The 18167-nt window shown below is 42.6% G+C and overlaps 2 protein-coding genes across 3 annotated transcripts; both read right to left on the reverse strand.

Annotated features, from left to right (window-relative positions):
* Positions 1-13: 13 nt before the first annotated feature.
* On the reverse strand, positions 14-6790 carry sgpl1 (sphingosine-1-phosphate lyase 1). 2 transcript variants are annotated; one of them, XM_037271311.1, is made up of 14 exons: positions 6638-6790; positions 4158-4323; positions 3895-3962; positions 3562-3709; positions 3405-3484; positions 3121-3249; positions 2949-3037; positions 2710-2818; positions 2528-2626; positions 2305-2451; positions 1975-2213; positions 1754-1900; positions 1560-1680; positions 14-1314 (listed from the first exon to the last, which is right to left on the reverse strand). In XM_037271311.1, exons 1-14 carry the CDS (start codon positions 6647-6649, stop codon positions 1171-1173), a joined length of 1698 nt encoding a protein of 565 aa, XP_037127206.1. In that variant the 5' UTR covers positions 6650-6790; the 3' UTR covers positions 14-1170. The 2 variants fall into 2 exon arrangements, with proteins under 2 accessions (XP_037127206.1, XP_037127207.1); XM_037271312.1 differs by lacking the exon at positions 6638-6790 and adding an exon at positions 4769-4872.
* A 5760-nt stretch (positions 6791-12550) lies between these two features.
* Positions 12551-17665, reverse strand: pdlim1 (PDZ and LIM domain 1 (elfin)). The gene is made up of 7 exons (XM_037272253.1): positions 17435-17665; positions 16384-16535; positions 15425-15509; positions 14694-14878; positions 14022-14167; positions 13750-13867; positions 12551-13090 (listed from the first exon to the last, which is right to left on the reverse strand). The coding sequence occupies exons 1-7, from the start codon at positions 17525-17527 to the stop codon at positions 12904-12906; spliced, it is 966 nt and encodes a 321-aa protein (XP_037128148.1). The 5' UTR covers positions 17528-17665; the 3' UTR covers positions 12551-12903.
* Between the last annotated feature and the right edge of the window lie 502 nt (positions 17666-18167).

Consider the following 18167-nt stretch of genomic DNA (forward strand, 5'->3'; position numbering starts at 1 on the left):
TAACTTGCCATCATTTTTTTTCAACCAGGCACAATCTGAATTAACATTACTACCCTGATAGGAGTGCAGCTCAAACATGTAAAAACATTCATGTCTTGAAAACATTTGTGAGAATACAAACACCCACTGGCCTGATAAGCTATCAATAACATGAATATATCGTGTTAAACGTTATTACGCAACAGTCCCTATTCTATCATTCCATAACACAGTTATTGCACAAACAGAGAAACAATTCCATGAATACAAAACGTGGTCCTTTGAGTGCACACGTGAAAATGTCTTATCAATAGCCCCAATCATGGCGGATCGCTAGAATTATTTTTCTACATCAAATGTCATGACAGTGTTAAACAGGCGACACTTTTAGAAATAAAAGTTTGCTTTGTAGGTTTGCACTACAAGTACAAATTGAGGTAGATTAAATTAGGACAATTATCAAAACGTGGCTGACTCCACAGGTGAAGTCAAGCACTTGAGCACAAACAGCAACAATCTTTTAAATGTGGGTTAGTGAAAGGTGAAGACAACCAGTACAGCTTTGGTTACACTAGCTGTTCAACTTCAAAACTATCAAATGCTCCCATGGTTGAAACCCATTTGAAGTCCCAACTACAAAAGAGGAATTGAAAGTAATGACATGAAGTGCTATCAAGTGATGCCGTAAGAGTACATACAGGATGAGCAAGTGGTACTATCAAGTGGTTTGAATAGGAATCTGATTTGTTCCTGCCCAGCCACTGCAGTGCTTTTACATAAAAAAAAAAAAATACTCATGCAGTTGGATCCTGTTTCACAAGCTCTCAGTGGTGTTTTTTTTTTCTTTTTTTTTTTTGCTGCGTCATCAGCAAAAAAAAAAAAAAAAAAGAAATGACAGCAGCAAATTGAAATATTCAGACTATGCAGGATAATTAATATTGAAATGAATCTAATGACACAAACACATTCACTACATGATTTCAATCTATTTGAACACCAGCCAGTCTCTTGGAGTCATTTTCCTCCGGTGGTGATTAAAAGGACGTCTTGTGCTTTTAGAAACTGTCGAAGTGATGCAAGATAAGGCAACCAGTCAACCCTGAACTCAAGAGCACCGGGAGGAGATGAGCGAATTTCCCGTGTGCGTGCAGCGAGTCGAGAACAACCCTGATCCTTTTTTTTTTTTTTTTTTTAGTGGGCTTTGCCGTTACCGTTCATGTGGCTGGTGTTGGACTTGGGCACCTCCGTGCTGTATAGACAGTCCAGGAAGCCTCGGGAGATTTCCGTTACCATGGATCTGTCTGGGATAGACTGGGCCATGCCGTAGATGGCTCCCTTGGAACAGAAAGGAAGGAAAACAAGAGTATGTAAGTGGACTGGTTCAAATGTCATCTTATCTTTACTTTCAGAAAGTCGTTTTTTCACTGAAGGAAAAAAAAAACAAATAAACCAAACCACCATTAGAATACTACTACTAGTAGTAATTCATAAATGGTGGCAATTTAATTAATGAAAGCTCATCATCTGCTATTTACTAGCACATTGTGTTCAACACTGACTACACGGGTGTGTCATCTCACCATTCCTGTGGTTTTCTCTTTGGGGTTCTTCATAATGATGGCAACCTGTTCTCTGATATCGCCAACAAAGCGCTCCACAACACCCGGCTGGGTGTGCAGAACTGTGCAACAAATGTGGATGCTGTCGAGACATGACGACATTGTCACTGCGGAGCAACATCGGAACCTGGTGCTGCTACCTGCTTTGGACATACCTGGATGGATACTGAAGCGTGTTCAGATTCCAGCCCTTTGACGTCAATGCGTTGGACAGACGGAAAATATCAAAATCATCCGAGCCGATCGCCACCACTGAAATTTCGGGATCCCCGAACACAAACACGCCTTTCGTCTTTCGAACCCTGTCAGAAGTCCAAACAAAATGAGCTTTTTAATATTCAAAAGCATCCCAAATCCACAACTGAACAGTTCTTACTCTGCTTTAATTTTGCGCGCCACGCCGATGATCTTGCGAGTGGCGTCCACGTATCCATTCTCTCCCATGTGCATCATGGTGGCCCAGCAGGCCGCCACAATTCCTCCGGGCCTGGAGCCCGCGATGGAGGGCGAGGCATAGATTCCGCCCTGCCAGTCTGGAGCCACAAAGTACTGATAGTGACGGTACTTTTTATCACTGTAGAGAATCACTGAAGAACCTTTGGGGGCGTAGCCGTACTAGAAACGTACAACAACAAAAAAAAGATCAACATAATGAGGCTGAAGTACCAGATGTCATTTTCTTTTTAGGTTTTACACATCTCCTCACCTTGTGAGTGTCTGCAGAGATGCTTGTAACACCTTTTACCCTGAAGTCGAACGGTGGGAGCTGGTAGCCAGCCTTGGCCATGAAGACGATCAGAAAACCACCCAAACAGGCATCTACATGCAACGGCAGGTGGTAACGTACGGCCAGCTGGAAAACAAGTAAGGAGAGAATTAGAGGGAGCTAAGATATCATATGACAAGATAAAAATGCTTCGGCCAGTGACCTTGGCAACTTCTCCAATAGGGTCCATAATGCCGTGTGGAAACTGAGGGGCTGAGCACACGAGCATGGCCGTGTTCTTGTTGATGGCTCTCTTCATAGCCTTAAAGCAGGATAAAAATAATCAAGACTATAGCTGGAATCATCGTACAATGACTCAAGTCACGTGCTTCTTTTCCGTCTCACCTTGACGTCAACCTGCATTGTTTTGCTATTGAGGGGAATGTGAACAAGCTTCATCCCGAAGTAATGCGCCGCTTTGTCGAAGGCCGCATGGACGCTAATTGGCGCCAGGCTGCAGACGTGACATTAATAAGAAAATAAATGCACTGTATTTATCAAGGCTTATTTATCAAGGCTTCCTCCATTGTCGCCAAAATAGCAGTAAATCGTTCACCGGCCCGATTTGAAAATTGCCATCTTACATTTCTGGGTATTTGACACCTCGTTCATACGCCATGTCTCTGTACGCCTTGCAGGCCATCAGTATGCTCTCCGTTCCTCCTGAAGTCACCTAAACAAAAAAAAAAAAGGCAATAAGTTGTCATCTTATGTGATAGTCCTGCTTCGTGTCGTTCCGTGCGCGACAACTCATACTGTGCCACACGAGTCGGGTCCGCCGTGGAAAAGTGTGCAAGCCATTCTGACCACCTCTGCCTCCATTTTTCTCACACCGGGAAAGATGTCTGGATGAAGTGGGTTGCTCCATGCAAAATCGCCATAAACCTTAGAAGTTAAAAAAAAAAATCTATTGAGAGGAACGTTGTGCCGATACATAACAGGCATCATAAGGTCACACAAGACGTCGGCATTATCTTCCACATTAAAAAGTGGCTACTTCGGAAATGGACGCCTTAAGAGAAGATGTCCTCGATGCATACCTTGACCAGGAGTTTCGTCAGTGTTTCATCACCCCAGTACACTGCGCCTGAAACACAGCCCTTCTGCCACTGGCACTCATCTGAAACAACAACAACAACAACTTCAGAACAACAGTCCAGTTGCTTTCAGACACGTGTCAGAATTAGCACAACTTACTCAACGTTTGGTACTCGCTGATCTTGTCCAACACTTGGCTTTGCGAGAGACCTTTTGAGGGCAACTTTTTGGTGTAACTCATGCCATTCTTCAGAGTGCACAGACCGGCAGACATGTCGTCTAAAGCCTTGTTCAGTTGACGCTGGATCTATCACGAGAGCGCGGAGAACATTATTTCGCCGGGAAAACGGATTTTATTCATGTCAATTTGTCCTAAGATGGCAATGTCGAGAAGTTGGTCGACGTTATCTCCAATGTTAAGTGTGCCAAAGGTCTACGCGTACTCTGCACTCAGTCGTCAGCCGTGACTCATGAATCAGTCAGTGCACGTACCGGGCCGCCAATGAAGGGTATTTTTCTGATGAGTCGAAAGCATTGCTTCTTCATTCTGGAAAGGAGACCTAAAACCAAAAAGACAGGGAACTTCAGTCAAATGTTGGCACCTCATCAACCACAACGTTTTGACAGCTGACTATGACATATAATCACATGTCCAAAAAAAAAAAAAAAAACAGCTGGTTTAGTTTTGATCTCTTAACCAACCCCAAACACACTTCCCGAATATTTTAACATGACTCATGTCATGCTGTGCTCACTTTCTTGTTGGAAGAGGAATCCTTTAAGCCACACGGCTCCCAGTGTGGTGGCGAGCGTCACTCCGATGAGCTGCCACGGCTCAAAGTCTCTGCAGTGCCCGTTCACAAGCCGCCGAACGTCCTCCAGGTAGATGAGCATCATCTCCTTGTATACCTCCAAGGCACTCTGGATTTACACACAAACACACACTGCTTACGATCAAAAATATTTTTACAAATGTCCAATTTTAAAAATGTCTTTCAAAAATAATCGTATTTTTCTGTCCGAAGCTTGGCTTAAAACAAGATGACAAATTTGTCACAAATTGCTTGTTGCACTAAATGGACTAAAATCAAAGCCACTGAAGTTTATAGAATTCAGAATAAGATCAAAAAGTCACAAACTGTAGAACAAAGCGCTGCCATTCGCGACGTTACACATCAAACATCATAATGAGCACTTTGTCATTGTAGTAAAAGTTATTTTTAAAAGCAATTATTTTCTTTCCTGGACTGGGTTCAATCCTACATCTGACATTTCAAGCCAAGTTACTTCGCACGATTAGTCATACTTTAAAGAGGCAAATACATAATGAATAATTCATGTCTGAAAAGGCTGCTGATGTACTTACATCAGCAGGCATTGTTGGCCCTATAAGGCTCAGGTTTCCCCCTCAGCAACAGGACTCGTCTTTCTCCAGACAGAAGAGTGAGCGAGTTTGTCAGCTGACTCAACTTCTAGCGCCCCAGACTCCTCCCTGGCGTTGCACGGCTAATCCGCACACGCAAACTGCCCGTCGGCACTGAGTTCAGCAAATGACCAAAGTGAAATTACGCATGCCTTCGTTTATCTACGGGGAATTTTATGACATAGCACCTCAACTACAAGTGATAGGGGAAAGCTTAAGGTTCAAATGATAACATCTTAACTAATCACAATCTGCTCAGCGCTAAGAACACTCCAGAACTGTGCACCTTGGGCAGGTTGTAGAATTATTTTCGGCTTCAGCGATTCGTCAGCTGCAAGTGGCGAATATGCCGATATTTAAATGAATTTACGTTGGCTTTGAAAGTATTAAGATTGGAAGGGTGCCTGAGATTTGACAGGATTACAAACAGGTTTGGCAAGGTAAACTGGGTCAAAGCCAAAGATGAGCTGCGAGTAGGGGACAAGACAACGCATTGACAACAGATCATTCCTGAACCAAACAACATCAAACAGATAAATAACAGTATTTCAAATAAGGCAATGGATGGGGAATATCTTATTAATGAATCTGTTGCTATCTGCACAAATCTCACATTTGCCATGTCGCCATTTTTCTGCAACCCACTTTTTGGTCCCAACCCACCAGTAGAGAGAGAATCAGTCTATTGAGATGCAGGTGCAGCATATCTGAGCTTTTTCTGTCGTAAAAAATAGATTAAACCTATCTCTCATCAGTTCAAAATGCAACTCAGTGCACTTTTACACGTACACCCTTTCTCTTGATTCCACTCACAAAACCGTAGGTGTCAAACCTAAGGCCCGGGGATCCTGCTCTGGTCCAGCGTATCATTTTCCTGTACGTGGCCCACTAAAGCAAATATCTGCTTTTCACAGTCATAACAGCCATCTTGGGAAAACCAACACGGACCACAACAATAATAAGTTGGACGATCCAAATCGAACTCCTTGGAAACATATTCAAGACTTGTCAGTATCGTCTTACTCATTATCACTCCCATAACAATGTAGAGAGACGCCTTTTGTGTCTCAAAGGGTGAAGGGGGGTTCTTTGTTGTCATGGAAATATACTGGGTGCATTGATGAAAAGTTACAGATCACACACAGCAGTTCACAAAATGAGTCAAACGGAGATCAAGATTGACTCACTGTCTAACAAAGTCACTGCTGTGTCTGATCTACAGTAGTACTCCCCCCCCATATATATTTTTTTTGTCTGTACAGTTTATACTAGTAGTGTCTGTTTTCAGGAGTTGATTGTCCTCCTTTGACACTAAATCTGACTCCGCATCACTCAGGCGATAAAAGCTTTGTTTAAGACTTCCTGCGGGCTCAAGCTGAACGGGAACTCTAATTTTAAACCATGGGCGCCACAATAAACGATTGTTTGAATAGAATATACAGTTTTTCACAGAGGAAGGGCCGTCTGTACAACAACTCAGAACTTTTCAAATGAGAGCTACTGTAGTGTACAGTCCTTTCGATTTGGAGTGCGTGCACGTCACAGAACCGTTTATTGCTGTCGTCTTATTGCCTTCAGCGAAGGTGATCGTGTCAGGAGTTTCGCAACAAGCCCTAAATCGAACCGCAACACGACATTGCACAACTACACAAAGCCTGTGAACTTAAGAGCATCCCAAAGAGGAAAACAGCTCAGCTCATGATCGCACGTCAGTGGCTGATAAACAAGTCCGAGTCTTTTAACAATTGTAAGCGTTCCAAATGTAACCGTGTCTAAAGATACATAAACAACAGGGAAAGAAGTAGCACTTACCCAGTAATCCATGTTGTCAAGACGGTTTTCAACCGATAACCTTGTTATTTTTCGTCTGCGACAAAGAGAAGTTACCTCCAACCAGACGCCTGCTCGAGATCTTGGCTCTCATCTACATGCTACTACTACATATTCACAGCTGCAAGCTAACTGGGATCCCGGAAGACAGTTTTCTGCGCATGTGCAGATATGATGGTACAGTGGATACGTTGCGAAGCGTTTCAACCCTACCTCCATACGCTATGTACATCTACTCTGTCATCTCTCTTGAAGACATTGTGGTGCTTTATGACGTCACATGAGTCGAAGCCAAAAGCAACACAGCGAGATAGTCTTTTATGCTTCATCTCTGTAAACAACAGCTGGTATTATTTTTATAGCAGTGCACAAACTTCCAAATGCTCAAGGTTTTTCCTTACAAGGAAAAAAAAGTTAAGGTGCAGTTATAAAAAGTGAACCGCTCGTTTAGAACCGCTAGATGTCGCTATATTTCCCTTTGGTGACGTCACACGCGTCGAAGCCAAAAGCACTACTCGAGATGATGTTCTTTGCCGGGTGTGGTGGCGCACGCCTGTAATCCAAGTTACTGGGAGGCTGAGGCTGGAGGATCGGTTGAGCTCAGGGGTTCTGAGCTGCAGCGGACTATGTCGAGCGGGTGTCCACGCTAAGTTCGGTATCGATATGGTGCTCCGGGGGGAGCCCGGGATCACCAGGTCGTCTAAGGAGGGGTGCACCGGCCCAGGTCGGAAACGGAGCAGGTCAAAGTCCCCGTATCGCCCAGTAGCGGGATCGCGCCTGTGAATAGTCCCTGCAGTGCAGCCTGAGCAATACAGCGAGACGCAGTCTTTTATACTTCATTTCTGTAAACAACAGCTGATATTATTTTTATAGCAGTGCACAAACTTCAAAATACTCAAGTTTTTTCCTTACAAGGCATAGTTCACATTAAAAAAAAAAAAAAACAAGGGAAGTTAAGGTGCAGTTATAAAAACTGAACCGCTCGTTTAGAGCCACTAGATGTCGCTATTTCCTTTGTGACGTCACACGCGTCGAAGCCAAAAGCACTACTCGAGATGATGTTCTTCGCCGGGTGTGGTGGCGCACGCCTGTAATCCAAGTTACTGGGAGGCTGAGGCTGGAGGATCGGTTGAGCTCAGGGGTTCTGAGCTGCAGCGGGCTATGTCGAGCGGGTGTCCGCGCTAAATTCGGTATCGATATGGTGCTCCGGGGGGAGCCCGGGATCACCAGGTCGCCTAAGGAGGGGTGTACCGGCCCAGGTCGGAAACGGAGCAGGTCAAAGCCCCCGTATCGCCTAGTAGCGGGATCGCGCCTGTGAATATTCCCTGCAGTGCAGCCTGAGCAATACAGCGAGACGCAGTCTTTTATACTTCATTTCTGTAAACATCTGATATTATTTTTACAGCAGTGCACAAACTTCCAAATGCTCAAGTTTTTTCCTTACAAGGCATAGTTCACATAAAAAAAAAAAAAAACACAAGGGAAGTTAAGGTGCAGTTATAAAAACTGAACAGCTCGTTTAGAACCACTAGATGTCGCTATTTCCTTGGTGACGTCACACACGTCGAAGCCAAAAGCACTACTCGAGATGATGTTCTTCGCCGGGTGTGGTGGCGCACGCCTGTAATCCAAGTTACTGGGAGGCTGAGGCTGGAGGATCGGTTGAGCTCAGGGGTTCTGAGCTGCAGCGGGCTATGTCGAGCGGGTGTCCGCGCTAAGTTCGGTATCGATATGGTGCTCCGGGGGGAGCCCGGGATCACCAGGTCGCCTAAGGAGGGGTGTACCGGCCCAGGTCGGAAACGGAGCAGGTCAAAGCCCCCGTATCGCCTAGTAGCGGGATCGCGCCTGTGAATATTCCCTGCAGTGCAGCCTGAGCAATACAGCGAGACGCAGTCTTTTATACTTCATTTCTGTAAACATCTGATATTATTTTTACAGCAGTGCACAAACTTCCAAATGCTCAAGTTTTTTCCTTACAAGGCATAGTTCACATAAAAAAAAAAAAAAACACAAGGGAAGTTAAGGTGCAGTTATAAAAACTGAACAGCTCGTTTAGAACCACTAGATGTCGCTATTTCCTTGGTGACGTCACACACGTCGAAGCCAAAAGCACTACTCGAGATGATGTTCTTCGCCGGGTGTGGTGGCGCACGCCTGTAATCCAAGCTACTGGGAGGCTGAGGCTGGAGGATCGGTTGAGCTCAGGGGTTCTGAGCTGCAGCGGGCTATGTCGAGCGGGTGTCCGCGCTAAGTTCGGTATCGATATGGTGCTCCGGGGGGAGCCCGGGATCACCAGGTCGCCTAAGGAGGGGTGCACCGGCCCAGGTCGGAAACGGAGCAGGTCAAAGCCCCCGTATCGCCTAGTAGCGGGATCGCGCCTGTGAATAGTCCCTGCAGTGCAGCCTGAGCAATACAGCGAGACGCAGTCTTTTATACTTTTTTTACCGCAATGCGCAATTTTGCACATTGCACGAATTTACACTAATAAACCTTCTTATATTCCATCTCTCTTTGCAAATGTATTCCTGTGCATGTCCTACACTGCCTCCTACTGGATGAAGTCAGTATTCGCTTGTTACAGTCACAGCTATGATTGGCTGGTGACCAAGACTCAGGTCAGGGTGTACACCGCCTGCCTACGCTCCCTTACCCGTGACTCTAAAATGAAATGAAGACACGATAAATGAAAGCCCGGTAGAGATGATTCAGATTTACCCTCAAGTATATATCATTTCCCGTGATGCAATGAGCTCCAAATTCCTTGTGCATGGGGTTTAATATAGAGTTGGCCCATAAAAATGATTCTGTCATATCACCTCATCATATTAATTTCTAATCCCATTCAGAGTGGTGATTCTTCAAGATTCAGCCAAAATCCCGATCTTTAAAAATTGAATTTTCAGTTGACATTTAAATTGAATGAGTGATTCATGTGAGATGCTTAGAGTAGCCCGTTTAGGAAGAGTACAAAGTACCATGTTTACTATTTTGATCGTTGATGATGTGAACAGCACATTTTGTCCTTTATGCACGACCCCCATCCATCAAAGAAAATAAAAAAATGGTCAAGACGCGCACGTGCATGTCCCTCAGCTTCAACAAAATGAAGACAAAACGTTTCCAGCTATTCCTCTGTAATTGGTGTACACTGGCTTCAAAAGCCGAGGTGAGGTGTACAATGCATTGCTTGTGAAAGGAAACTCCAAAGCACATTAAAAGTGAATTCGTTTTTGTGTAAAGTGTTTTCAGGGTCATTCCGGTCACGACGCGCGCACCTCTCCAAAAGCGCACACGTCTACGAAGGCGCACTCCATACTTTCTATAAAAGACAGTCAGTCACATTGTTGAAGGCTCTCACAAGAGCTGTACATATGGCATCCGGGTTGCAATTAAATGTTTTAAGATGTTTTCCCTTTCTTGAAGAAGTTTCATTTTCCCTTTCTCTCTCTCCCTCGGCAGCTCTTTGGCACAAGGAGCGAGAGGAGGAGGGGGGCACATTGAATGGCGTCCCTGATAACAATCTGGTCAGCGAGTTGTTGGACTCGGATTGGCCTTCTCAAAACGTCCTTCAAACAAAAAGCTGAAGACGAAAATAAAGCCCCACCTGGTACCTCTGTTTGCTAAAATAAGAAATAGATTTGGCTTCATAAATAAGCAAAGGAGAGCGTGAAGTAGTCGGGGAGTAGAAACCAGGCGCATCCGTGCAGGTATCACCTGCTCTGGAGCTTGCTCATTTGTATTGTTAAATATTGTTAAATCACTTTTCCTACCCCCTTTTGCTGTCATATCTTTTTATATGGGTGCTTATGTTTGCCCAAACTTTGCATAACAAGTAAGATAATACAACACACTGATAAAAAAATAAAATAAAATAAAAAGCAAGCAAAGCCCTGATTGCTTTAAACCAGCACCTGTCCGTCATATTCCAATATGGACTGACATTATTTGCAAAGTGGGGACATTTTCGGACTTTTTACAACTACGAGTCGACGACTCATATCTCGCATGTGTATTTATCTACTTTATTGAAAGCATATGGGGGGATCAGATTGTTCCCCAAATATTTGGACAAATAGTTAAACTGATAATGTATGTTTGAATTCTGCTACCCCGAACAACACAAATAAATTAAAGACCTCAGCTGACATAGTTTATGGAACTTTGATTTCTGGATTATGTCAATCACATAATTTGCACTGCTTAAATTGAAGTTGCGACGATATGGTCTCTTTGCGCAGCCATTTAAGATCACATGATTGTAGGAATTGAGTTTAATTGGCTGTGTCACATAGGAATACATTTTGTACTTCAAAACCCAACAGCGGGGTTTTCATTCCGAAATTGTGTTTTGGGATGGCGCCATGCGTAAATAGCCTTTGTCCAACTCGCAACAGTTGCGCTTCATGGCTGTAAAGGTGATTTTTGCTTCAGCATTAATATGTTTCATGGCAAGATAGTATCGATTCTTATAGAATATTCCGTTTTTATCAATTTATTTTAGGACTACGTTTTATTTATTGGTGTCTTGGCTCTAAAGTGATCCACCCGATCAGCGCGTAAAATGCGCCATTACATGCCATGGAAACGCCAAACCTCACGACGTATGAATATGAAACCCAAAATTATGCTTATGCTATACAAAGCAGGGGCAAATTGAGCACATGCTGTAATTTAACATCACACGAGAAATCAAAATGAGCAAACATCACAGCTCCGCGTCTTTACAAAATCCAACCAAACTCTCGCAAGTTGAATCGAACAATCCAGGTAAATTCATGCCACTTAAGTCATAATAATTACATTTTGTTCATTTGCTTTTCTTCTTTACTCAAAACCGTGCACAAAGCAATACAGTAGTGGGGAGAGGGTGCAAGACCTTCTGCCTGAAAGCTGATTGGCCACCTGACATATGCTGTTGATTCAGGCGCACAAAAAAGATAAGATAAAGGCCTTTATAAAATGACAGGGATGCGCATCCAGCACTCAGTCTGTTGCCTCCTCGGGAATCAGCCACAGGTATGTGCAATTATGAACGATATTAGGGTTTATCCAAAACGTAATGGTCAGTTATGATTGTCAAAAATGTCTTATTTAAATGGTTAGTTCGTGATGAATCGAATTGAGTTGTTCGGTTCAAATATCTAACTCGTTTCGTTTAATATACTTAATTCTGCAAGCCCAACTGTACTAAATATATGAATTTACTTCATTTGACTAGGATGCTTCCAACAGAGTACAATGCACGTAAAGACGCGCGCGCATCCAGAAGCGCCGTGACGCACAGTTGTGAAAATGGCCATAACGCAAAAGACTACAGTGAACATGTGCGTCAATTTGAAACGCGTCAAGTCAAAGGCGCACTGCGGGGGAGACGCCGGGTAAAGGCTAACGACAGAGAGCGTCACCGAATGCACAACCTCAACTCCGCCCTGAACACGCTCAGAAACGTCTTGCCAGCTCTACCCGAAGATGCCAAAATGACCAAGATAGAAACTCTGAGGTTCGCCCACAATTACATCTGGGCTCTGACTGAGACTCTGCGTATAGAGCAACAGGCGTACACTGCGACGGTAGACCTTCACCGGGACTGTCCACATGAAGCAGAAGCTCATCTGGTATTATCTGAACTGAATTATTGTGCCCCATCAAGCTTTTTTCCCCAAGCGAGTCTACAGTGAGACAGTTATGTGCGACAATATTGCATTTCTGATATACGATCAATTTCACAGTAACTGGGTGCAAAAACCTTTATACTTATTTTGTAAAAAAAAAAAAAAAATGAATGCGCTTTATTTTCCAGCTATTGGACTGATCTTGTTGAAGATGTAGCACTTAATTTAGCGTCACTGTCATTTATTTTATAGAAGCAATCACATTAAGAAAATAGGCACTGACTAAAATCAAAATATTTATTTGGCATTGATATGAAAATGTTTTTGGAATATTTTTGTACAATAGTTCTATTCAATAAAAACAATACAAAAATGATGCATGCTGTGTATTGTCAAGCATGAGATCCGCAAAGACAGTGGTTCCTTTCCTATGAATACTGCACTAATTATCATTCAAATCAGTGGCTATACGGGAATTGACTAACCCAAAAGCATGAAGTGTTTATGAATTGTATATGCCAGAGTTCTTTTGTGCAAATCAGCACTCTTCCAATGTCTGCACAAAAAAAAGTGTATAAATGCCTTGATGTGCTAAAACTAGCATGCAGTCTTGAGGCAGAGAGGTCTATGATCCCTCTACTTTGGAAAGACCGTGACCACGTCGTAGCCTTCGGGGGGTGTCGTTCGCTCGCGAGCATGCTTCTCGCAGTAAATCTGGTCGTCCACAAAGAAATGTCCCTTTTGTTTCAAGTTGACATCGCAGTCTGTGCAGGTGTAGCACTCGGGGTGTCGGAACTTGTCGCGCAGCTTCACTAACATCCCCCTGAGTCACAAAAGTCAACAATTCAAGCTCCGCTCCATAACAAACGAGGCACAATTTCCTCTTGAATTGAAAGCGCATCGACGTTGTCAATAAATTACAAGAAAAAGTAAACAAGTTGACCAGTTTTACTGTTTTTGAACTAGGATGACATTAATAGACAAGTGGTTTGCGGTGGGTTTTTTTTTTTGGGTTTTTTTTTAAACTGGGGTGATTGACAAACAACCAGTCCAGGGTGCCAACCTCATCCTGACCCTGAACCTATTGAACCTATGAACTCTTGTTAGTTTTATTAAATTATCTGCCTTGTTCTCCATCATTAATGTCATCGAAATATGTTAGGCATTTGTAATTTGGGTCTTTGACTAAAATATCTCTTAAGGGTTCTGTAACATTTACTTTGCAATTGCATTTCTTGCACAGCAGCACTTCCATACTGAGATGTAGCCTTGCCTTAAAAGTGAAACAATATTTTTGCCCTAACAACATCTTGTTGGACTTTCTGAATTGCAAATTAAGCATAGCTAGATATGACAACCAATGTTAAATATCATGGCGATATAAGGCCACAAGGTGGCGCCAGAGTAGAGGATTAGAACGGATGACTGTGCTAGCGCTAGAAAATAATGGGGGAAAAAAAACTTAAAGGCGTAAATACTTACACAACCCCTGAGCCACATTTATCACAAATGGGAAGCTTCTCAGCATTTCCAATGGAGGAGCCGATTTTTGTTGTCGGTGCTTTCACACTCCTGAACCCTGATGGTTTGTCAGAATTACCTATAAAAGGGTTATTCTGCATTGTGACGTCATATTATATACAACTGGTGGTGACCTGTTATGACATTTACTGGAGAATATTATATGTAATTAAACATGTTAACAATTGCCAGACGGAAAACTGTGAATTGGCTTTTAAGACTCAATTCCGTACCCGTCTCGAGAATCTCCTGCAGCACCTTGAAGGACGCAGACTGGCGGGGAGGCTCATCAGACTCCTGGTTCTCTTGCAGCATTTTGTAGACTTCTGAATCTGCCGCCACAGGTGGTCGTTTGCTGGACTTTGACGGATCTGCAGGTCTGCAAGGCAGGTGTCAAACATAGTTACATGTTTGCAGGAAAAACAAATATTATTGTACTATGTTTAATGATGAACACATGCACACAAAAGACAACACAAAAGAAATTTAGAAAAGTGCAATTGCATCTCCGATTAAAACAAAAAAAGTACCAAAATTATTTAACCAGTGTTATTTTTAACATTGGTCAACTTATTTTTACACTTGTGAGTTAAGAATGTTGGTATGTTACCTAGAAAATCTAAATTTAGTCAGATTGTTTATAGTTCGAACATTTTATATGATAAAAAAAAAAAAAAACTGACTTCATACAAATCCAAAGTCAACTAGCTCTTTACTAGGTCCATGCCACAACTAACTGAGTTCATAGCATACGAACACCTCAGGCTAAGTTGTTAGCAATGCATTTTGAGTTTAAATTTAAAATAAATATTTGTTGATGTTTGTTACTAAGGAGTAGTGCTACCAGAAAATAATTCAGTTGTGATTTCACTTTCACCGCTGTCACTCTGAGTTTTTGTTCTTACACAGTGTCAGACTCTTTAGTTGTGGTCAAGGTTTTGACTTCGTCCACAGCCGAGTTGAAGTTCTTGATATTCTCTGAGGAGTAAAGGCCAGCTGGGTTGTTGTACTGGTTGGTCACGACCTTTGAACCAAAACCCGAGAATGGTAGGGCACTCCTGTTGTGGGCGGAGCCTATTTGTTTCATTTCCTGCCAAAGACAGAATAAAGCTTTGAGTGAAATTGACCAAGAGAAGTTTGTCAAACAAAGTTATCTTTTTTTTTTTTTTTAAGACAACACAGCAAAGTATTCACATTTCAAGCATCCATTAGGGATATTACACAACAAACAGCAAGCTGAGTCACAAAAGTCAAGCAGGTCACGTCATAAAAAGAGTGGCAAGGCATCCAAGTGACAAATTGCATACTGGCATTCAACACGCGTGTTTGTGACAACAAAGTAACTGAACAGGGTGGCCTGCGACACATCCTACTGGCCTTTGCTTTCCACTCAGTCGGCAGGAACCGAGTCTTGCGTCATAGCTTGGCAGATAAACTACTGTCGTCAAGGGAACCTCCTGTTGGGAAGTAAACAATGACTTCATCGTGGGCTGGCAGGGTGCGGCCAGGAAAACGTTCAGACTCGCACAAGGCTGGACGACTACCGGTAAGTTGAATGTGATCGTTTCCCTCGAAATGACAGAGAGCAAGTCGCTATGCAAGTTCCCGTTTAGATGTTGAGTCTGCAGACACGTACCCGTGGCTCTGATGCAAGATTCATCTTGTAGGGATGCGACTTTCCTTCTTCTGATGACAGTGGCGACCACATTTTATTTTCTGATCTGAAACATAAGGGGAAAAATGTTTCTCAGTAGTCATCTGCCCATATACGTTTTGGCTTGACTTTTAACATTTAATATTTTTTTATTTGAGACATATTTAAGATACAAGCAAGCCTGAATCGAGAAATGCACAGCTTCAGTCACCATAGTACCACATTGTGTACCGGAACAGATGCGGTGTAATCAAGATGAAGTGGCAGATTATTAGGCAGAGAAGGCCCCCAACTAATCTGTATTCATTAATAATTCCCACAAAACAGAGCAAATAGATTATTCTGTCAATACTGATGTACAGTATGCTTTGTTTGGATGTGGAGCAGTTGTCGAGCGGTTTATAATCTAGATTAATTTTGTTTAGCCAGTCTATGGCTGCTCTCACAGTATGTTAGCATTAAACAGAATTCGATGGGACAAAATTCCATGTTTGCGTTGAGTATGTAAATATCTCATCTTCTATACTGCTTATCGTCACCAAATACAGAACAATGTTCAATTCAGCATCAGTTTTACAAAAAAAAAAAAAAATTTGTAATGACAAAAGACAGCTTAAAACAAGCCTGCTTTATCTCTTGTTTGCAGACTTGTGCAATCAGGAAAGTGAGGACAGTGCATTCAAAATGAACAGTACAATAAAAAAAATGTCTATCGTCTCTATACTGTAGGTTTTCACCTACTGTGGGTGAGTCAGAATCATAAACTTAAACCAAGGTTCACCAAACTGCTATAAAAGTCTAATGAGAGATGATTTAACACAGACTGGATAAAATAATCCTATAAAATTGTAAAGTGTGTCATGGCCTTAACACCTGGTTTGGTGGTTGGCTGTCCTTCTTGTAAGTATTCATAACGTGTAATCATCTGGATGATCTCTTACCTGTCTATAGAAAGTACCATCTCCTGTATGCACCCCTTAATTTTGTTTTGAGCTTCCAAGTGAGTCATGTTGTCGGTAGCTTCACCATCAATAGCTAAGATCACATCGCCGACACAAACGTCGGCCTCGGCTGCTTTGCTTCCAGATGTCACCTGCATTAAAGAGACAAGTATTGGGAAAAAAAATTAGAATAAAAAAAAATATATATATATATATTTTTTAAGTTTAATTCCAGCGCAGACTTTTACATGAATCACTTCTACTTGGAATAACTGACATTCACCCACTAACCTGAAATGCGTGTTATTGTTTACAGAACACACACAGACAGGCAGAGCTGCTTGGGGCCAGACACTATTGAAAATAAAGCCCTAAAGACAAGAAACTCTGGCACAGCTCAGGAATTTGTAATCAAGTTTAATGGGTGGGGAGGACAGAGCTTTGAGACACAAAAATAACAGCCGCCAATCTAGTCAAATCAACATACTGCATTCACACTCATTACCCAGCCAAATGCTCTATTTAACTGGCAGTCAAATATTTCTAAAATGTTCATTATTGCAGTTGTAGTTTGTAGGGATATAGAAGTTTACTGAATCTTTTTGTGAACAGTTTCTAATATTTTGGTTATCAATTTGCAAATCAGAGGGGGTCTCAGGGCAGTCCGTGAGGCGTTCACGGACCCCTGAACAGATTTTTTTTTCTACTCAACTAAGGTTAAGCATACTATTTGGACCCTAATTTAGTTCAGACTTTCATGTTTACAGCTACATACATCAAGACAAAACCATAGTTCCAAATAAAAACACAACTGCTTGCAGAACTTGTTAATTTTTTGTTTAAGTAACATTATACAAAATACATGCGTTTAGCTAGATGCTAAACAATTGCAAATAAGACAATCAATTCAACATTTACGACACGTCACCACAGGCAACTGGTTATAAGTAATCTAGTTGAGCAAGTTAGTTAAGTGCTCTCCAGTCCACTCGGGACAAACCCAGGTGTGCTTCACGCGATTTGTGATTATTAGTTCCACATCCAGACTTACCCGAGAAATAGTCAGCGGCTGCTCGAAGTCTTTTCCTCCGACCAGCCGGAACCCCCACGGCCCAGGACCCTGCACTACCACCCGCATAGGCATAACTAAAGTTACGTGGCGTACAAACGACTCCCGATGTGTTCGAAGTAGCTGTCACTCGCTCCAGTCGCTCATGCGAATGACCTGAAAGGTGATCAATGGCCAGGAGGCCTGCAGGAATTAAAGGGGCGGGGCCGTGGCATTAGAGGGGCGGGGCCTCAGGTTAGTGGAACGGCAAGGTTCAGGAAGCCGCTCAGGGAAGAGTCGAGGATCGTCTATTACAAACAGCATGTGGCTCGCTACTAAAAATGAAGAGTAAATTCAGCTGCCACGTGATGCCAGTATGCCGGCAAACCCGGTTTATTCAATAGCACATTTTAAAATATCAAATGATTCAAGTTACAAGAACCTTCGATTTTTTTCTCTCCCATCAAATAAGTCAACTTGCTGCACTGAAACGCATGCAAAAATACATCAGATACGTAATGGAAATATTAAATAGTAGCTAAGAGCATATATAACTTTTGCTTTTAATTTTTTTTGCATGCACTTTCATCACCCTTGACTGAAATTGTAAACTTGAATTTGAAGGCGCGTATGGAGTAAAGATATTCAAGAGTGACCCTCCTACATAATAAACGATCGCAGACATTTGCCCGTGGGTTCCGTCACTCCTGTTCCATGCAAGTTTACCATTTATGGA

This window comes from Syngnathus acus, chromosome 15, assembly GCF_901709675.1.
Source record: "Syngnathus acus chromosome 15, fSynAcu1.2, whole genome shotgun sequence".
Lineage (NCBI taxonomy): Eukaryota > Metazoa > Chordata > Actinopteri > Syngnathiformes > Syngnathidae > Syngnathus > Syngnathus acus.

Excerpts from the sequence above, each read along its gene's own strand:
- sgpl1 (XM_037271311.1), bottom strand. Across the intron at positions 3,485-3,561 it reads CAGCGAGTACCAAACGTTGA|ATGAGTGCCAGTGGCAGAAG; the intron begins GTAAGTTGTGCT and ends TTGTTGTTTCAG. Across the intron at positions 2,452-2,527 it reads CTATTGGAGAAGTTGCCAAG|CTGGCCGTACGTTACCACCT; the intron begins GTCACTGGCCGA and ends CTTGTTTTCCAG.
- pdlim1 (XM_037272253.1), bottom strand. The coding sequence starts at position 17,527 with ATGCCTATGCGGGTGGTAGTGCAGGGTCCTGGGCCGTGGGGGTTCCGG. Across the intron at positions 16,536-17,434 it reads AGCCGCTGACTATTTCTCGG|GTGACATCTGGAAGCAAAGC; the intron begins GTAAGTCTGGAT and ends TCTTTAATGCAG. Across the intron at positions 13,091-13,749 it reads AAATGTGGCTCAGGGGTTGT|GGGGATGTTAGTGAAGCTGC; the intron begins GTAAGTATTTAC and ends TTTGTGACTCAG.